This window comes from Gossypium hirsutum, chromosome A09, assembly GCF_007990345.1.
Source record: "Gossypium hirsutum isolate 1008001.06 chromosome A09, Gossypium_hirsutum_v2.1, whole genome shotgun sequence".
Taxonomy (NCBI): Eukaryota; Viridiplantae; Streptophyta; class Magnoliopsida; order Malvales; family Malvaceae; genus Gossypium; species Gossypium hirsutum.
Window position 1 is genome coordinate 62,617,010 of NC_053432.1, and position 20,868 is coordinate 62,637,877.

General features: G+C 30.4%; 3 protein-coding genes across 9 annotated transcripts; all 3 read left to right on the plus strand.

Annotated features, from left to right (window-relative positions):
- Window positions 1-257: 257 nt before the first annotated feature.
- Window positions 258-4,230, plus strand: LOC107889131 (FCS-Like Zinc finger 10). Of its 6 annotated transcripts, XM_041076358.1 has the most exons (5): window positions 285-656; window positions 2,111-2,226; window positions 2,490-3,548; window positions 3,653-3,847; window positions 3,930-4,230. In XM_041076358.1, exons 3-4 carry the CDS (start codon window positions 2,572-2,574, stop codon window positions 3,804-3,806), a joined length of 1,131 nt encoding a protein of 376 aa, XP_040932292.1. In that variant the 5' UTR covers window positions 285-656; window positions 2,111-2,226; window positions 2,490-2,571; the 3' UTR covers window positions 3,807-3,847; window positions 3,930-4,230. The 6 variants fall into 6 exon arrangements, with proteins under 6 accessions (XP_016668935.1, XP_016668937.1, XP_040932291.1 ...); XM_016813446.2 differs by lacking the exon at window positions 2,111-2,226 and having other exon boundaries at window positions 258-656; window positions 2,490-3,554; XM_016813448.2 differs by lacking the exon at window positions 2,111-2,226 and having other exon boundaries at window positions 280-656; window positions 2,490-3,554; window positions 3,904-4,230.
- A 3,198-nt stretch (window positions 4,231-7,428) lies between these two features.
- LOC107889132 (MAR-binding filament-like protein 1-1) lies at window positions 7,429-12,815 on the plus strand. 2 transcript variants are annotated; one of them, XM_016813449.2, is made up of 5 exons: window positions 7,429-7,865; window positions 9,873-9,956; window positions 10,307-10,389; window positions 10,509-10,646; window positions 10,804-12,815. In XM_016813449.2, the coding sequence occupies exons 1-5, from the start codon at window positions 7,586-7,588 to the stop codon at window positions 12,508-12,510; spliced, it is 2,292 nt and encodes a 763-aa protein (XP_016668938.2). In that variant the 5' UTR covers window positions 7,429-7,585; the 3' UTR covers window positions 12,511-12,815. The 2 variants fall into 2 exon arrangements, with proteins under 2 accessions (XP_016668938.2, XP_040932293.1); XM_041076359.1 differs by having other exon boundaries at window positions 9,873-9,944.
- Window positions 12,816-14,060: 1,245 nt separating this feature from the next.
- On the plus strand, window positions 14,061-17,809 carry LOC107889134 (protein SYS1 homolog). Its single transcript, XM_016813451.2, has 4 exons — window positions 14,061-14,439; window positions 14,519-15,161; window positions 15,990-16,216; window positions 17,247-17,809. Exons 2-4 carry the CDS (start codon window positions 14,938-14,940, stop codon window positions 17,252-17,254), a joined length of 459 nt encoding a protein of 152 aa, XP_016668940.1. The 5' UTR covers window positions 14,061-14,439; window positions 14,519-14,937; the 3' UTR covers window positions 17,255-17,809.
- The last annotated feature ends 3,059 nt before the right edge of the window (window positions 17,810-20,868 follow it).

Sequence of the window (20,868 nt, forward strand, 5' to 3'; positions counted from 1 at the left end):
TTTAATTAAATATTTTGGAATTAAAATCAATAATATAAGCATCAAATAAAGTAATTAATTTAACAATAAATTAAAATAAATATAAAAAATTTCTAAAAATGTATATAAAATAATTTACACATAAATTATATCTATATTAAATCTAGAATATGATATTTTCATTATAATATTCTTAAAAATCCAAAAAATAATAATAATAATAATTGGAAATAAAAATTGATGATCAAGTGGACAATATTTTGCACTGTACAACAAGTGTGACTACTTCACACAAAAAAGAAACTCTTTTTTTTTCCTTTTTGTCTTCAACTCCAAAAACCAAGATTTTATACACTTTTTTTTAGAAAAAACAGTATAAAAATACGTATTTTTTCTTAATCATGGAGAGAGAATAGTGAAGGGAAGAGGAGTATTTCAGAAGCCTCAGTGGTTTACTGTTTTCTCTGATTTTGATGCATTGCAGAAGAAGAAAAAAATTTAAAGTTTTAATAAATTAACAAATTGAAGAAAAAAATGGCAGAAAAAGGAATTTATATAGAAAGAGTTTATGTTTTTGCTAAGCCAAAATAATCTCTCTATCTCATCTGCATTTTGGTTTTTTCCTCTCTTTTTTTCTTTCCTCTTTCAGATTTCAAGTTTTGACAAAAGAAAATCAGGTGGGTTTAATTTATTTTTTCTATTTTCTTATTATTTTAACCTTTTTTTTTAATTTTTTGATCAATCTGCATCTTTGAGCATCTGGGTTATAGAAAATGTTTGAGGTTTGTTTGTTTTTTAGTTTTTTCCCCCTTAATTTTTTTTAGTTTTGATACATGCAAGGGGTCTATTTTTTGTTAAATAATGATTCTTTAGTAATTTTTTTGAGCACCCATTTGATCCATTTGAAGTAGATTTTTGCATCTGATTTTTCGATCATTTTTTTTCCTGAGTTTCTTCTTCATCTTCTGTATTTATTTATTTTTAAGCCTGAAATCTCCTCAAATGAGTCTGATTTTTAGGAACTTTTGAGATTTTTTATTATTAATATCCATAGTCTGGGTTTTTGTCAGTTCTGAATTTAAATTAATGATTGGCCTGGTTAATTTCTTTTGCTTGATTGTTTATATGATTCATTGTTGCATATAATCTATTTAAAAGGATTGGTATTGTTGTTGTTGATCTGGATTTTTGCTTTTTGTTATTTTAAAAGCCAGGCATGGAGGATTTGATTCCTTCAATAATTTCTCCATTGATGCTCTAAAAATGTAATTTAATGAATAGTTTTTATATAGCTTTATTGAGATTTTCCATGTAATTTTTTGCTTCTCTAGTTGCAATGTTCATATGATTCAAGGATCTTGAACATATATATATTACAGTATGATTCAGTGATACTTCGTGTTTAGAGCGGAATTGTTATGTTATTATTAGCCTTATTATTGCATCGAAGCTTCCAAATTGTTGTTTCTTTCTGGACTTCAGTCGTGGTTGAATATGATATGATGATATGTATATCTGGATATAACTGTATTTGAGCTATGCTTATCACAATCGAGTGTTGTTGTTCGGGTTTCCCTGTACAATGGTTTTGGTATTAGCCCTGTTATTGCATTGAAGTTCCCGATATGCTCTTTCTTTTGGGACATTTTTTTACGGTTACATGATCAGTTTTTCTTTGCCTATATCTGGATATATAACTCTATTTGAGCCATGCTTATTACTATCGAATACTGTTGTTCAGGATAGCTTAATGGGTGATATTTCTGTTTTCGGTATGATTTTTCCATACAATGGTTTTGGTATTAGCCCTGTGGCTATTATTGTATCGAAGTTTCCGATATGCTCTTTCTTTTGGGAATTCTTTTTTATGGTTATATGATATAATGATCTTTGGTTTCATTTTTTCTTTGCATATATCTGGATATAACTCTATTTGAGCCATGCTTACCACGATCAAATACAGTTGTTCGGGGTAGCTTAATAGATGATATTTCTGTTTTTTGGTACGGTTTTGCCATGCAATGGTATTAACTCTGTTATTGCATCTAAGCTGCTGATATGCTCTTTCTTTCGGGACTTTTTTTTTTTGGTTATATTATATAATGATCTTTGGATTCGTTTTTCTTTGCAGATTGCTGGATATAACTCTATTAGAGCCTTGCTTATTACTATAAAATATTGTTGTTTGGGGAAGCTTAATTGATGATCTTTTTGTTTTCCATACGGTTTTGCCATGCAATGGTTTTGGTATTAACCCTGTTACTGCATTGAAGCTTCCAATATGCTCTTTCTTTTAGGACTTTTTTATGGTTGACTATGATATAATGATCTATGGGCTTTCTTTTTTATGCCTATATCTAGATATTACTCTATTTGAGCTATTCTTATTATGATCAAATTTTGTTGTTCCTGGTAGCTTAATCAATGATTTTTGTGTTTTCCATATGGTTTTTCCATTATACTTGCTTCTTTATTGGTTTTAAATTGATGAATTCTTTATTCTGATGCAGTAAGGGCTTGCTGGTTTTCTTGCTAGAAGATCGAGATTTATAGATAATGCGGTGTAATCTACATGCTTCATAAGCAAATTTAATGGATGATAATCTGATGGCTGATCCTGATTCGGAGTCCATTTTTCGCTCCGATGCATTGGGCTTACGGCATATTAGCAGCTCACTTTTCAATATTCCTGGTTTCCTGGTTGGGTTTAGCGCTAAGGGTTCTTCAGATTCTGATGCAGTACGAAGTCCTACATCTCCTCTTGATTTGAGAGTTTTTGCGAATCTTAGCAACCCTTTTAGTGTTAAGTCTCCTCAATCGCCATCCCAAAATGGTTACCGGAAGAAATGGGATTGTAATAAGATAGATTTAGGCATTGTGAATTTGCTTGCTGATGAAAATAAACCCAATGGTGAAAAACTCGGGTTCCCAAAGAGAAAGAATATAATATTTAGGCCACGGATGAAGACTGAACTTCCTTGTTCCTCGAGGTATTCACACGAATTCCTCGGAAATTCTATGAAATCCAATTCTTTGCCTAGGAATTACATAATTTCACAACTTTTCCAAGCCAGAAAACCCGAGACCAAGTCCGGAGATTCTAGTCTTGTCTTTGGAAATGAGGAAGTGCCATTAGAAACCAAACCAGATTCCTGGCTTTCCGCTTCCTTTATAGCTTCTACCCAAAGCTCTGATTCAAGTCCCAAAAATTTTTGTTCGGAGAATAGAACCATCGGCATTAATAGTTCACCTCAACTGGTAAGTAAGCCAAGTTCACTTCCTACACCTCTTGGCCATACCTCGGGATCTCTCTCCGCGCACGAGATAGAGCTTTCGGAAGATTATACTTGTATCATTTCTCATGGTCCAAACCCGAAAACAACTCGCATTTTTGGTGACTGTATTTTGGAATGTCACATCGATGAGTTGACCAATTTTGATAAAACAGCTGAACAATTGCCTCGATTCGCTAAGAACACGGAGACGTTAACCGCTTACCCTTCTGATGAGTTCTTGAGCTTCTGTTACTCTTGCAAGAAAAAGTTCGAGAAAGATGACGACATTTATATGTACAGGTTTATACGATTCAGACCTCTCCTCGTGGACTTTTACTTGATTTGTACCTCATAATAACTGCTGAGGCTTTTTGTTTCTTTCCTTCCGATACTTGCAGGGGGGAAAAGGCGTTTTGCAGTACTGATTGCCGCTCCGAGGAGATTTTTGCAGAGGAAGAAATGGAGAAAACCTGTAATAAGACCTCCGATGATTCTCCTGAGCATAGTGACAACGAGGATCTCTTCGTAATAGGTATGCCTGTTAACATGTAATGGGCTATAATGACCGACTGCGTTTCCGCAAGGCTTCCATGGTAAGATCGATAAACTTTCCTCAAAGCTTTAACACCTCGATCATCTATTCGTAAAGTGCTGTTTATGTGAATTTATTTGCAGCCTTTGATGATCGAGGCATAAATCGCAAGTCGCGGATAGCACAACATAGAATTTTATTTATAAATCCAGTGATAGATATAAATATATAGACCGGTGTTGCATTATAATTTTGTTTAGATGAGTTAGTAGCGGCCGGAAGCCCCGTCTCATCGGTTTTCCTTTTTTCTAATTTACCTGTTAGTATCGTTGCTCTCCTGTGAGAGTTGTTGTATAATCCTCTCAAACTTGAAGAACTCATTGTCAAAACTCAAATGTATGCATCGGTGTTCACTCGATTTAATATGCATTCGCTTTCGGACAACAAAATGGAGATCAACCTTATTTGTCTGCCATAGATTCTAGTTTATGCATGTTAGCGAGGCTCGTGTTCTGCACATATGATATGTTGTTAAGATCTCTAAGGATTCTCAGAACACATGAAAACACATATTTGTATCTTATGTTTGAGTCTTGAGTAACATACCTATTGAATGCTTCTTTGAAGTTTTTCATTGTTTTTTTTTTCTCATTTGGAAAATACTTTGACATGAAAATCATTGAATAGAATATGGCTTTTGTGGGTCATGATTTAGCGCCGAACAATTAAGCATCACCTTCAAAACAAAGACCAAAAAGGCAGTGGTCCAATGGACCATTCATTGAATTCCAGTGGGTGGCTAATTGGTACAGCAACTACTAAATGTGGGTTCATTTCATGCCCTCCACAACTCTTTGTGCTACTTATATTTGGTTTTCATCAGACAAAATGGTATCCGGTAAAAATTATAAACTTACAAAAAATATTTTATGTAAAAAATATAATTTCATATTTTTTTATTTTTAAAAAATTCAAATTTTTATTTTGATAGAAATTTTATTTTTAATATAAATTTTTCATATTTTGATTTACTTTATTATAAAATTATAAAAAAAATTACTAAAATATTTGAGTTCATAATTTTTATAAGATTATGAAAATTATTTAAAAATTTTATTTTTATGATGTTTTGTTTCTATCAAAAATAATTTATTTTTATAAGTTTTTGAAGTTTTAATTTTTTTTTAATAAATTTTGAAATGACAGACATCATTGTGACTTCACCAGTGTGACGTGTCAAATACCAGATTTGCGGATGTCAAACATTCACTCAATAACATGAAAAAGTTGACATATTGTCACATATACTATTTTGTGTAATGTAAACTTAATTCTTAAATTTTCAGTAAAATGAGAGTGAGAATGATATTGATTTTTGGACACCTTAAATAACTTCAATTTTCCATTAAAAAAATAACTACAATTTTTTAAAAAGAATTCAACTTTTTTTTTTAAGAATATGAGAAGATTTATCATTTAAAAATATATATAATTAAAATTTTGGTAAAGTACTGTTGGTTCTACTTTAATTACTCAACTATTAATATTTTTATTTTAATCACTCAATTTTTTAAAATTAAATATTTTAATCGCATTTTTGTTAGTTGTCTAAAGGAAGTTTAACATGGGTTTTGTTTTATTGACTTACTAATAAATTTATTCCTCCAATGTTTACATATTCTATCAATTTAATCCTAAATTTAATAAAAAATAATATTTATAATATTTGTCATTTTAATTCTAATTATAAAATTATAAAAAATCTTTAAAATATTTTTACATTTAATTTTTAAAATTTTTAAAATTCACATTTATTTTTTTCATCAACCAAACATGTGAAAAACTCATAAATTATTATTATTTTTTTTTACAATTAAATTGCAACCCATTTGAGACACTAGACTGAATACTTTCACTCATTTGAGTGAAAAAGATTAATGGGTAAATTTGCCACTATACTTTTTTTCAAAAAAAAATTAATTTATTGTTACATTTTATTTTAATCGATATTTACTATTGTATTTTTAGATATAAGATAAATTTACCACTATAGCTTAATATTAAATTTTCCCATTTAATTTGTGTTTGACTGGATTTTTCCACTAAATTTTAATTTTTAATTAAATTTTATTACCTAAACTACAATTTTGAATAATTTAAACAAAAAATGTAATAAAAAATATTTTCAAAGTTTTATTTTAATAATTAAAATAAAAAATTAATGAATATAACTATTAAAATTATTATTTTATTTTGTAAATAAAACTAAACATTTTTTTTTCTTTCATAAAATAAAAATTCTATGTTTATTTCTTAAGTCTTAATATGATTTTATAAAGCACTAAATATGATTTTTTTTCCATAACAAGCATGAACTATTATCACGAACTAGTCAAGTTTCTTACAAATGCAAGTAACAATGGATAGTGAGAATGAGCGATTCAGCTTATTTTAGTACTAGACGGAGAGTTGCTAGATAAGCTGGTTTGAGATGGTATTAGATGAAAGAGTGGCAGAGTACGAGTTGAAGAAAGTAGGAAAGTAGGAGAGGAGGGTGAAGGGTCTTGGTGCTAGCCTTAAGCCTTTAGGCTTTATATACTCCTAATGTCAGTCCTGAGATGTCACGTCAATGTTTTATAACGGGTCGGAGGCAAGTGGCCAAGTGGTCTATGATTATTAAAGTGCTTTTAATCATTTTGAGTGAGTCATGATAGTTGGAGTATAATGTGACAATTAATGATTGAGATTCTCTTGATTGTTGATACAAAGGGTTCTCAAGGTATAATTTTTAAGAGTAACCCAAGTGGCGCTTTTGGACTGTTCGTAAGTTCATTATTCTGTCAAAACGGTTGAGGTATAACACACTTTTACATATGACATGTCAGATTTACATGCATGAAAAATATAATTATATGGATGAATTCAGCAATTGGATTATTAAAATATAATCATAGGAAAAAATTTATAAAATGACCTAAAATCATGTTAGTTTTATAGAGGTGTAAGTGGATTTTTTCCCATTTAATTTTAATTATTTTAGTAGTTTTTTAGAGATTTACACTTATTTATTTGGGTAAATTTATATATTGGTACTTGAACTCGGCTTAAGGTTTAAATCGTCACCTAAAGCTTTATTGTTCAATTAGTTATTTGAACTTGACTTTAATATTCAATTTGATACCTAAAATTTATTTTGGTCCAATTAGATACTTAAACTTGGCTTTTTGGTTCAAATTGTCACCTGAACTTGGTTTTTTTGGTCCCAATTATTACTTACAATAAATTACTTATTTGAACCAACTTGAACTATGAAACCAAATTCAAGTACTATTTTGAATAAAAAAAAGTCAAGTTAAGGTAACTAATTGGACCAAAAAAAGTTTAAACACTAAATTGAACATTGAAACCAAGCTTAGGCACCTAATTAGACCAAAAAAAAAGGTTAGGTACCAATTTGAGCATTGAATCCAATTTTATCAAGGAAACCCATTTAACAAAATGCAACAACCTTAGGTACCTAATTGGACAAAAAAAAACCTTCAGGTACTAAAATGTATACTTGTCCGATTTAATTTATTTTAAATTAAAATAGCGTTTTACCGGTAATTATCACTATTAAAAGTGGCGTTTACGTCTTTTCAACAAACTTCCACTGAACAAAGGCGAAAATCCTGCAACATGGGAAGGCAGTAAAGAAATATCGAACTAAAGAAGAACAAAGCTTCTTTTCTTTCATGGCGTGCTAAAGAACAAAAAAAAAAAAAAACCATTCCCCCAAAAAAAAAAAGAAAAAAAGGAAATGGGTTTCATGATAGGGAGTTCTTGTTATTTGCAAGCTCCCGTTTCCAATTCTCAAGTACGGTTCCCATCTTCTTTATCCGTTTCCTTTAATATCAGAAATGGAGAAACCAAGAGGAAGAGGTGGAAGACGAGAAATTTCAGGCCTCCAATGGCTTGCTTGACCCATGAAGACCCAAACGATGACGTTTCCGGCAAGAGGAGGGCTGTTCTTCTTGTGGGTATTTCAATCCTTCCTTTATTGCAACTTAGATCCCAAGCTCTTGAAGGCTCCACCTTAAGTAAGCGAGCCCCATTTCTTTTATTATTCAGTATGTTTGATATATATTTTTAATCGAACTATTGGATTTTATGAAATGGGTTGTCTCCAATTTCATTTCAGTGCCTTTGGGGGTTAATGATGCTACTAGGCAATGTTTTAGTTGTTGAATTGCCCTTTTTCAAATTTATCATTTGATTGCTTTTACAGATTGTAGATTGGTTAATCATATATATGTTTAATTTCTGGTTTAAGCTCAGTTTTCATATTGGTTCTCTTGTTCTAGTTAACTAGAATGGTATTAACCATTTGCTTTAATTAAGTTATTGCATTTTATTAAATGGGTTTCCTTTGTTTCTTGGTTCTTGTTTCTTTACCCATCAGAAGCTAGAATCTTGAGCAGCAAGTTATTGGAGTGATCTTGCTTTTGGCCCGTTATTTCTCGAATCTTGATTTCAAAAGATCGATTTGTATTTTAAAAAAAATGTAAATTGTGTGATAAAACATATATAAATTCTACTTTTATGATTATATTTCCCGAAATCCGTGGATTTGTTGCATGCTTATTTGATAGTGAATTTGAAAATACTATGGATATTTGTGAATCTCAATTAATATTTAAACATAATGCGTGCATTTCGTTCTCACAATTTAGATTGTAGAAAAAATCCAAATCGAAATCCAAATCTTCAGTTCATGTTCCCGAATGCAGCATCTTGGAATTTATCAAATCATGGTGACATATTATTAATTTGAAATTAATATTTTATGTTTTTGCAGTGAACTTAATTCATATCACAGTAGATTGTGGATATATAGGCTTTTTAATGACTGGTTTTACTCAAGTGATTGCCAACCTTCATCTATTTAGTGCTTGCTTTGTGCATATTTCATCTATTTAGGCTTTTAACACAGTGAATGGAAATTGGTTGGCTTAGTTATCCTATGCGGATGGAATTACATAATCTTATGGAGATGGAGAGGATTGGATAATCTAATGAATAAATTTTTTAAAATAAGATGAGATTGTTTTTGTTATGCATGCACCGAAATAAGATAAATCAAAGGTCGTTTTGCCCTATCCTATTCTTATTGTCTTTCACTTGATATACTAGTTGCTTGATTATCGAGCTTATGCCGTTTGTTCCGCTCGCATTTCTTCAACAGCTATTGTTTGCATTGAGAGTATGGACATTTAATGTTTTTTGCTTCTTGGAATGATGCTCTATTATAATTTTGTTCACTTATAATCCTTTCAGAACTTCTTTTTGTAAATAAGATTGTTTTCTTGGAGAAATCCTATAAGATTTTGCTTATGATTGTTCCATAACTGTATTATAAAACTAGGTTCAAACATGGACTAAAAAACTAGCCTTTCCCATTCTGATTAACTTTGTGACTGTTACTAAATGAATCTGAATCCTTTTGGAAAGAGAAAAGACAGTAGTCAGCTTCACAACGAATAGCCTTCTCAGCAGTAGTTTCTATAAAGTTCCTTCTTACTGTCTTGGTTTTAAGCCAACCTATGCTTTGCCATAGAGTTAGGTAGGCTTCTACTGCTAAAAATGATTTCAGTTTTGAACCAGGAGAGGAGGGTGAAGAGATTTTATTAGGACTGGACTTAAAGCTCATAAGGACCTCATAGGGAAACCTTGTATCCAATCTGCCTATAATATATATGTACACACTTTGGCTGCGACGATAATACTGTTTGATTGTGCTCTTCTGAGTTCTAATGACATCCTTCTTCCTTTCTATAATACTTTTGTTGTTGACAGTGTAATGCTGTGTTTGACATCTGTTTTCACTTTATATGGTATTGATTTTGGTAGAAAGAGAACCAGTATATGCAATGTGTATTTTCATTTCTGAAATCTATCTTTGGTAGACCTCTGGAAGGTTCTAAATATAAAAATGATGGGCATGCAAGATCAACTTCCTCTTTTACTGTTGTCTAGGAAGATAGATGGTAGATAGATCAAGCTTCGGTGATAAAACACTGAGACTGCTAAGACTTGTAAACTTGCAGGGAGAGAGAGGCCGAGAAAGAGTAAAAGTCTAGAAGAAGGAACTAGAGAGCTGCCGACGGAAGTTGCTACTGGTAAAAGCACTGGTGTGGTTTCCCTTTGCTTAATTTCTTTCATTCACCCTTACTCTGATAAGATTTAACATTTATTGCCATGATACAGTTGAGTAAAATATTTAATTATTCCCGTCCCATTCCCCTAAAAAATGAAGGACCAGGCGTGTCATATATTTATATGTGTCTGACATCGGTATGCTCTGTATTTTCTATGATTCTCTATGTAGTTGAGGATCTTATCCCCATAGTTATTTTTGGAAATGTATTAGACACCGGTAGTTCAAGAAAAGAAAGCCGGAGAAACATAGCCTTTTAATAGGGTTGATCTAATATTAGTTTATGCTTCTTCATTTTATGTTCTTTGTATTTGTCTATTTCAGAAGAAAGTGACGTAAACAAACCTGAGGAAAGCCAAATTGCTGTATTTGAGCTGAATAAACCAGAGGAAAGCCGAAAGCTGGAGGTCTGAGTCTCTCGTACTTTATGTTCCCACCCAGTTTATTTGCTTTTGTTATGTTTACCTCGTGATTTTGCGACTTTCAAGTTTCAAAACTTCTAAACGGGGTTACCTTGTATGGACAGGAATCATGGGGAGATTCACGATCTAACCCCTTTCTGTCCCTCCTAAATGGTCTTGGAGTATTTGGTGCCAGTGTGCTTGGTGCACTCAACGCTTTGGTTCAGAAGGAGAAGAACACAAACAATGAAATCCTGGAATCAGTAAGTCATCACTTGAAGTTATGGGAAGAATACGAATAACAAGAAGTCTGTTTCTTCTGAAAAATGCTTTACTTTATTCAACTTCCCTTACTGAATGTACTTTTTCGTTTTCCTGGATTAGTTTGCTATTAATCTTGCATTGATTGGAAAAATGCAGATAAAAATCGAATTGCAAGAAAAGGAAGTTGCAATTATCATGATGGAGAAAGACTTTGAGTCAAAGCTATTAATAGAACGGGAAGAACGAACCAAGCAACTCAAAGAGGCAAAAGAAGAACAGCTGGCTTTAATGGATCAACTAAATTCAGCTAATAGTACAATTACCGGCTTAGGACGTGAACTTAATAATGAGAAGAGGTTAATTGAGAAGCTTAAAGTTCAAATAGACAGTCTTCAGAATAACCTTTCGGAAGTCGGGGAAGAGAAAAGGTCTCTCAAACAAGAGCTGAAGGAAAAGCTCAATTCCGTTGATGTCCTACGAGAAAAAGTTAACTTGCTTGGTTCAGAACTTAATGATAAGGAAGTTAGTATTCAAAAGCTCAGTACTTTACTTGCAGGAAAAGAATCCGAGTTCAAGAACTTGATCACTACCTACAAACAAACCGAGGAAGAACTTGGCAAAGCACATTTGGAGATCAGAAGTCTGAAAGAAGAATTGCAGAGAAATCGAAGTGAACTCGAATCCGAAAGTTCTTTAGTTGATGAATTAAATGCAAGGGTGAGTTCTTTAGTGGTTGAAAGAGATAATTCTATGCGGGAGTTCGTTTCTCTTCAGGAGGAGTACAATGATTTGAAACTGTTGTCTGAAAATAAGGCAGTGGCTGATGCTGAGCTTTTGGGGGAAAGAGAAAATGAAATCCGGCTGCTAAAGGAAAAACTCGAGCTTGCTCTGAACGATGTGAGTGAAAATAAAACAATTGCTGCTGATTTGAACAAGGAAAAGGAAAGCCTGGAGCGAGCACTGGAGATGGAATTGCACGGTGGAAAGAACCTGAAAGAAGAACTCCTACTTGTTGAGGAAACTCTTTCAAAGTCCCGGAGTGAAGTTTCTTATCTGTCTGAACAACTGAAGCAATCGAGAATCCATTGTAAAGAGCTTGAGTCTGATGTTTCAAGGGTTACGACCAAGTTTTATGAAACTAAAGAAAGACTGCAAGCCAACCTTGATGAGGCAAAACAAAACAGTGTAGTTCTGGCCAGTGAACTCACAACTACAAAAGAGCTTCTGAAGAAAACCTTGGAAGAGCGGCAAACTTTTTCTCGTGAGTTGACTTCCATGACCGAAAACCGGAATACCCTTCAAAGGGAATTGATAGATGCTTATAAAAGAGTAGAAGCCATATCCAGTGATTTGAAAGAAGAGAAAAAGCATGTTTCTTCATTAAACCAGGAAAGACAGGCTTTAGAGAATCAGATTGTGAAAGACAAGGAAGCAAGAAAATCACTCGAAACCAACCTGGAAGAGGCTACCAACTCACTCGATGAAGTGAACCAAAAAATATTGAAACTTTCCAGAGATCTGGAAATCGCTAATGCTAAAATATCGAGTCTCGAGGATGAGAAAATGGTTCTCTATAAAACACTTACCGAGCAGAAGAATGCATCGAAAGAAGCTCGAGAAAACATGGAAGATGCTCATAGCATTGTGATGACACTGAACAGGGAAAGGGAGAGTCTCGAAAAGCGAGTGAAGAAACTCAAGGAAGAATTGGCTTCTGCTAAGGGTGAAATATTAAGGTTAAGAAGTCGAATAAATTCATCCAAAGCTCCCGTAAATGATCAGCCGCAACAGAAAGATGAAACCGAAACAAAAGTCACTGTAAGTGCAAGGAAAAGCAGAAGGAAAAAGGGTAGCTCACAGTGAGGCCAAGAACTCATCTTTAAGTAGTGGTAGTCTGTATTGTACTCGTATTGGTTTTGGCACGGAACGGAATGACGGCTTCTTCCAACTTCGATCCTGGGTTCTAATAATCTTCTGACAAAAAAATTCACAATACCATTTTCTATTAGTACTGTATAAATCCGAAACCGAGGGAAGCGAATGCAAATTAAGGGAATTTACTTTTGCATATAAAGATCAATTGTTTACTTTTGTACTGATGAAATACTAACACGGTCATTATTTTTCCCCAACAATGATAACATCAACGTTTATATTGCCTGCTTCAACTTTTTATGGTTTTATTAACTAACCAAATCTAACTTGCAGATTAAAGATGTGAATATTTGTGTAGTTGAATTCTAGAACAACCAACACTTGGTAAGGCACAACGGAAATACAAATTCTAAAAGGACTAGTCTAACTGTAAAACGAATATTTTAGGACGGTTAAAATATGTCTTTAACTACATGTACTTTCTATACTTTTATTTTGAGATATTTAGTTCCTCTATTTTTTAGATTTTAAAATTTAAATCCAACTGTTAATATTGTTAAAATAATTATTAAATTCATGTTAATTATAACATCATTCTTTTTGTTTACATATTTATCAAGTGATTTTTTTTTTAATTTCAAAATGTCACGCTAATAAATTTAATAAAAAATTAATAATGATAATCAAATTTGAATATTGAAATCTGAAAAGTAGAGTGACTAAGTAAAAGTATTGGAACTAAAATTTTAAATTTATAAAGAGTATAAAGACCTATAACCACGAGTGTATGAAATCTTCTCACTCATAGAGTGTTTGATGTTTTCACTAGCACATAGTAGACAAATAGTAAGATTTGAACCTAATGTAATCTAGTTTTAAATATTCAATTTTACTGTTTTAACTAAATTTTTATTTGATTTCCATGTAAACTTTTAAAAGTATACATTTTTGTATAAATTTTTTTTTTCATCCTACTTAGTATGTCATAATCTAATTAGGAATTTAGATTATCATTTTTGTCAATAGAATTTATAGTTAGAGGCTTAATTTATTTATTTTTTCTGAGTTGAGATTAAGCAGCATGCTTTTATAAGAGCTAAAATATAAATTTACTATTCTATTTATAATTTTTAGGAATAAATCAAAATTTTATTAAATTTAAAAGAATCAAATTATAATTTTATCAGTTATTAACTTAAAATTATATAAAATTTGAAGAGAGATCAGATTCTAAATTTCATCGTTAACAGCCTCTGCCACCTGATTAAAAACAAGGTTAGTTGTAACTTTTGCATTTCATTCGTTTGGATGCAAAGGATCTTGTATTATTTGAATGGATAGGATCTTTTAGTTAAATTAATTGGATTGAAAATTTATTGTGAGATCAATTCAAAAAGTAATTTTGAATCAATTAGATTGAAAATTGATTCAATCAATTAAAATATTGATTGAAGGATTGAATTAAAAATTTATTATTTTTTAAAATTTTGTAATCGATCCAATTAATTCAATAATCTTACCAATTTGATCCCCGGAATCTACCGACACATCCGTACACGCTACTCATTCTCAGAACACTGACTATATCCCTAAACTCTGCAGGAGTGCCGAGAGAGAGAGGAAAAGGAAAAAGCAGAGCGATCACAGTGGGAGTCGATCCGAAGCCAAAAGCGCCAATCCACTGCGTTATGCTTAATATTATATATTTAACAAATAGATACAAAAGACCTCCAACAACGTATTTCTTTCCCTTTTTATTTTAAAAAAATATAAAAGCTTCCATCCTTCTCCGAAATCAGTTCCTATAGGATGGAAGAGCCGAGGAAATGTTTATAATAGGTGTTAAAAAAAATAAAAATTTGCAGAATTTTTCGAGATATATTGCTGTTCAACGTCTCGCTTGTACCAATCTGGACGGTTAGTTTCAATAATTTATTTATTTATTTTTCTATTTTTGATTGGCATAAAATGGAAGCCTTTTCTTTTTTATTGTCAGATTCCCTCACAAAAAACGAGAATTCCAGATTTGGGTTTGTTCTCTCAAGATTCACTGATTTAGCAGATCCGAGTTCGTCAATTTTCTATTTTGGGTGCACCGAAAATTGAACCTCAAACTCGATTTTAGCATTGATTTTCATTCGTCAAAAACCTTTGTTCGTCTTTAAAGATCATAGGCCATAGCTAGTGAACAAGGCTCTGGGTCTTCAGTAACTTCGAAAATTTTCAGCTGGGAAACCTATGATTTTGCTTTAATCCTTTTAATTTCCTAAGAATTGGGTGGGAACTAGTTTTTTTATTTAGGATTTGAAGCTTGGTTGTTAAGGCAAATTCAGTATAATATTGAGGAATTGCTGTGGGAGGTTTTGCTGATCTGGGGATATTTGTAATTTTAAGAGGGGTATTTCAATTATAATCATGTTCTATGGGGCGGTAGTATGGGATCCTTGGCTTATTGTAGCCCAAATTGTTTGCCTTCAATGTCTATATTACCTTACTCTTGGAGCCTTCTTGTCATTCCTCGTCGGCACCCGTGTTTCTCGTCTGAGTTTGGTCTATTTCTTCGACTTTGCTACCATCACTACGTCCACTGTTACTGGCTGGTGTGTCATCGCTTCGTTTCTGCTCAGCTCTATTGCAGGGTGAGATCATGATTCCCATCATTTGCTTAGCTATCTATGTTTCATTTGTATGCTTATCTTATTTGCATCTGCAAGTGCAGAGTTTTGAAATTCGTCTTATGGAATAAACAGTCGGTTTCTGTCTGTTGCTTTTTAAATGTATGGTTTATTAGATTTACTTGAATATAAACAATTATTTTCATAAAAGGAAAATGGTGCTAAAACTAGGTATTATTTTGCTCAATTATGGCCTAGCCGCCAAACATATTAATTGAAGAATCATTGTGTTTCCTACTGTTTGCCTCACCAATGTACTCTTCACTGTTGTACTCGTCCTTATAGCACCTTCAGATGATAAGATTTAACTGAAAAATGATTGTTTTTCTCTTATTCATGCTTGATTATAGGTTGTACAATTGTTTTTCTCTTATTAATGCTTGATTATAGGTTGTACAATGGGGTTGGATCAATGTATAGATTAAATGGTAGACGTTTGATGTTTGGTTGGTGTCATTTGTTTTATGATATGTATATTTTTGTGATCCTAAAAGCTAAGATTTAGAAGCTTTAATTTTGAACTTCAAACATGAAAAGATTGAATTTTAACATTTTTCGAATATTAGTAGCTAAGCTTGAATGTTGTCTAGTATGAGGGAGGGTTTATTTAGTTATAAATTAATGGCCTGAACCTGATACTGTCTCGGTGAATGTTGTTTAAAACAAGTATTATTTTATTTGTTCATGCAAATAAAATGTTGAAGTAAAATGTAATATGAATTTTAGAGAGAATAATTCTAGGTTCTAAATTTAGCTCATTTTAACTTGCATTTTTTTTCTTTCGATCTGCAGAGCTGGTTACATGCTTTATTTGATTGAAAGGGCAAAAAAGTGCTTGGATTTTGCAGCTACCCTCTATATTATCCATCTTTTTATATGCCTAATATATGGAGGTTGGCCTTCCTCAATAACATGGTGGTTTGTGAATGGTATTGGAGTTGCAGTGATGGCTTTGCTAGGTGAATATCTGTGCATTAGACGGGAACTCAAAGAGATTCCAATAACGCGATACCGATCAAGTAAGGAATATTTCCTATATATGTCAAAGTGTTTCAAAAGATAATTGTGATATGAAATAAACCAATTTTTTTTATTTTGTCTATCTTTTCTTTTTTGGGACAAGTGTTGCTGTGGGATTATTGGTGCCGGGCTTCCAACTTTCTGTCTCGAATTTTGTGGGATTGCTATTTGTTTTCCATAATATATTCTGTTTGATAGTTGGTCCGCACAATTATTTTGTTTAGTATTATGCTCAACGGGAATACGTGGAATTATCACACGAACTTATATGAATATATTGGTGCTAAGTCATGTTATTTCTATTTTTGGATGCTACAGAACTGGTCTCTTATTCTCTTATTCAGACTTAAGGGTGTCGGGTACGGGCTTATATCCAACATGGATGTACTCAATTTTTTTCTCTCTTTTTTTTTTTCCTTCATATATTTGAAGAATCATACTTCCATACCCATTGCCGAATACCTGTCAAATACAGGTGCCAGACATGGTATGTTAGCAAAAATAAAGTAGGAGCAACGATTTCCTCTTGTGTAGACTAATGTATCCTGCATTATCTCTTCCTCTCACATTCTTTTCCTTCTATACAATGTTTTAGGGAATTGTCATTTTATGCATGTAAAATACCTTACGATCTTTTAAAGAAATTATCTGGATCTTATCTTTGAATTCCGTTTTAGATGATTTAAATCGAGGGGCAAATTTTGCATTTGCAGAGTAGTTTTATAGCTTGCAAGTGCTTAGAAAGCGTTGCCTACATAGTAGAAAATTGTTTTATTGGATTTGTATCAATGAAACTCTCAAAGGCATTTCCCGAAAAATAAAATTTCCTTTTAATGCTTAACCCATGTTTGTTAAACGAAGATCTAGCTCATGTAAGAACTGAAATGGGTCAAATACATTCAGTTCTTTAGTCATTGATCCAAGACCATTCTTGTTTTTCCGGCTTGAACTTTAGTGTACTGCTATTGCATTTCTTTTTTGTTTTTGGTTTACAATTCTTATTTCTGGATTTGAAACAATTTCATGCAGATGTTTGACTGCCAAAGTATCAGATGCAAAGTAAATTCTTTGTTTTTCACTGCTACGGACTACAGAGGAGCTGAATTATATACTTACCAAACTGATCAGCATCCGGTGACGAGAAAGAACTAGCTTTAGTTACAGAATCTAGTTTTAGTGTTTCTGGATATAATATAAGAAGTGTTTCTGAAGATGATCGAGAGCAACTAAGAAAATTTTTGATAGTGGTGAAGCCGGATCACATAAGGGTCGGTGATCATTTTGTGTTTGAGGGAGATCTAAATCAACTATGGGTGGCTTTAAGAACGATGGTATGCTGCTTTCTGGTACTGTTTATCTGATTTTATCTCGGCATAGTTGCTCTATATTACTAAGAGTCAAGTGTGAGTAATAGATATGAATATCTGTCTAACACGGGTATATCTCAATCTTTTCTTTCAAGTTTTTCCATATTATATCCTCATACCCCATATTCAATATAGTTGGACATAGATATTTTAAGAAAAATGAAGAGTTGGAGTTTGATTTGTTTTTTTCATTTATTTAATACAATTGTTTGGTTGAGTTTTGCATATGATTTTAAAATAAATTTGAGTGTGCACTCATTGATAAATCTAACTCTGTTTAACCTTGAAACTAGCATGGAGGATTTTAGGAGTTAGATTGTATTTTGTTTTTACTTAAAAAATTAATTTTTGTACTTTAGAAAAAAGAATAAGTTGATTTTTTCTGCTAAAAATTTTATTCTTTTTTACTATTAAAAATTGACATAATTGATCAAATAATCAGATAGTGACACATAATGTGTCACTTTTATCTTACGTCGACGTACATGGATTAGTTTTTAACAATAAAAATGAATAAAAAATTTTAACGAAAATATCAATTTACACTTTAATCTAATATATATAGATTAATTTATTTATTTTTTGAGTAGAGTAAACAAGATGTAATGCAATTATTAATATAGGGGTTTTTATAATAATGACGATTGTAGGACACTTTAAAGATTTGGTGTTTCAGTATTTTAGTTCAACATAAGTTTTTTTTATGGATACACCTTTTTTGTTTACATTGGAGTTCAACATTTTACTTTTAGGTACTGTTTGGAAAATTATATTGTAATCGAATTTGGATGTAATTGGTTTTAATTAAATAAGGCTGGCGTATTTGAATAATCATTGTAATTGGTGAATTCTATTAAATTGAGTGTTTTCATTACACTTTTATGGGAGGGTAAAAGTTGGAGTAATTACACATGTAATTACATACAAGTCTAATTTTTAAAAATTTATTTTTATAGCTTATAAAAATTATATTATAAGCATGAATATGGATGAATATTTAGAATTGTTATGAAAAAAATTATTATATCATAATTTTAAAAAATATATATGTTATAAAATAATGTGTATTTTATAATGTTATAACAAAAAGTTATATTATTTAAATCATAAAAAATTTCTAAAGTTATGGTTAAAAAATTAGTATAAAAAATAATTGGCATGTTATAAAAGTGTTATAGTATATTTATTTATAAAAAATTATGGTCAAGTTTGAATATAATTTATTTACGTGTTCATGCTATATATTATAAAAATAATATATTTATTTATGAAAAATGTTATAGTTTTTTTTATCTTAATTTATTTATAAAAAATGATTTCTAAAGTTAAGGAAAATTTTATAGTATTTATAAAAAGTGTTATGAATATTTTGAACAACATATAAATTTTTTTATAAAGATTATATATTATAAATTTTATATTATTTTTTATTTAATTTACATGTTATAAAAAGGATTTAACCTAACATAAGTTTTTTTCCAAATTAAATTTTTACAATTAAAGTTATATATTATATGGACAGTGAACTCAAATATTATAAGGTCGATATTAATTATACAAATAGAAAAAAAATTTGCACCATATTGTAGGCTATGATATCATTTGAGAGAATGATGCCTAGACATAAGTACCATAGACAACTCGCGAACTCTTTAATTTGAGATATTCGAGACTTCAAAATGTAATTGAGAAGACATTTGTTGTTCTAAAAAATATTTCTCATATCAACATCTTCTTAGTTGAATTGTACTGACATGTTGTATATTAAATAACTTCAATTATAGGAAGAATTGAGATGATCTATACTTTCTAGAGCACATGGAATAAGGAGATCTTAATAATTCTAATGATACAAGTTTAAATTTAGACAGTGATCAACTCAGTTAAGGACTAATATATGATGATAAGTAACCTATATTAAATATTAAAAAGGTAATAACCCAGCAAATATGCACTAGAATAATTAAATAAAATCGCATATGATATTTATTTTCTTGCTCTTTTTATTAGTAATCATATTATCAACTACTTTTTTTAGACTAACATAATATATATGACAATTTGATTTTAATTTTTGTTACTTATTTAGAATTTTTTTTATCATATTAAAAACTTTTAATAGTAATTAATATTTTTAAAAAATATAAGTTATGTAATTATATAATTACAATTTGTACTATCAAATATGTCTGAGAGTGTAATTATTATGATAATAATTATATTTTCATTTAATTACTCTGTGCTATCCAAACAGACTCTTTAAGAGTTTATTGATCCAACATTTGATTTTAAGGTTTCATTGATCCAAATTAGTTTATTGAAATTTAATTTGTTTTCATTTTTAAAATTTAAATTTAATAAATTTAATATTAATTATTAATATTGGGTTGATATTTGGTACATTAGCAATGTGTTTTTTTTATTTCACAATTAACCTTAAAAAATTAACATGTGTCTTTATTTTTAAATATCTATTTTTTAAAATATTTTATTATACCATTATAAAACATTTGTCAATGCCTATAACAAATACATTATTAATATACTAAATTCTCACATTTAATATTATATTAAAAATATAATAATTCGATGAGACTTACAATCATTTGAATTTAACAACTCAAATTTGTTCAAAATAAGTTTAATTGAGTTTATTTGAAAAAAAAATCAAATTCACTTGTGGTAACTATTTAATTAATTATTTATCTTCTAAAGATAAATATGATTGTTGTTATCACATTCGATTTTTTGTATTTAAACATTAGTTTAATTAATATTTTTTAATTAATACTATAAATTTTATTATACACTTACCGTAAATATATAATATAAATATGTGCTTATATAATTGAAAAGTAATAAAGTGTGAATGATTAAAATTAAATAAAAATATCCAAATAAAACTTAATTGAGTGATAAATTAAAGATTTTACTAATGCAAATAATTTAGGTTCAAATCTCACTATATATATTTTTACTGATTTTTTCTTAAATGGAAGAACTAAAATATTCTTAAAAAATATACTTATTTTAATTATTGAAAAATATTTCCGTAATTTAACAATTGAGTTGGTGACCCGATTGAGAGTAACATCAACTCAGTAAAATAGTTAAATAATTGTCTAAATTATGCTAAAATAAAATATTTAGTTGGACTTATTCATAAATGAACTTTTATAAAAAAGAGTAAACTACAATGTAACTAAACCATTAATAAATTTATATTTTGATTATTTAACTTCAAAAAGTTATAAAATGGTCATTGAATTATTCAAAAGTTTTCA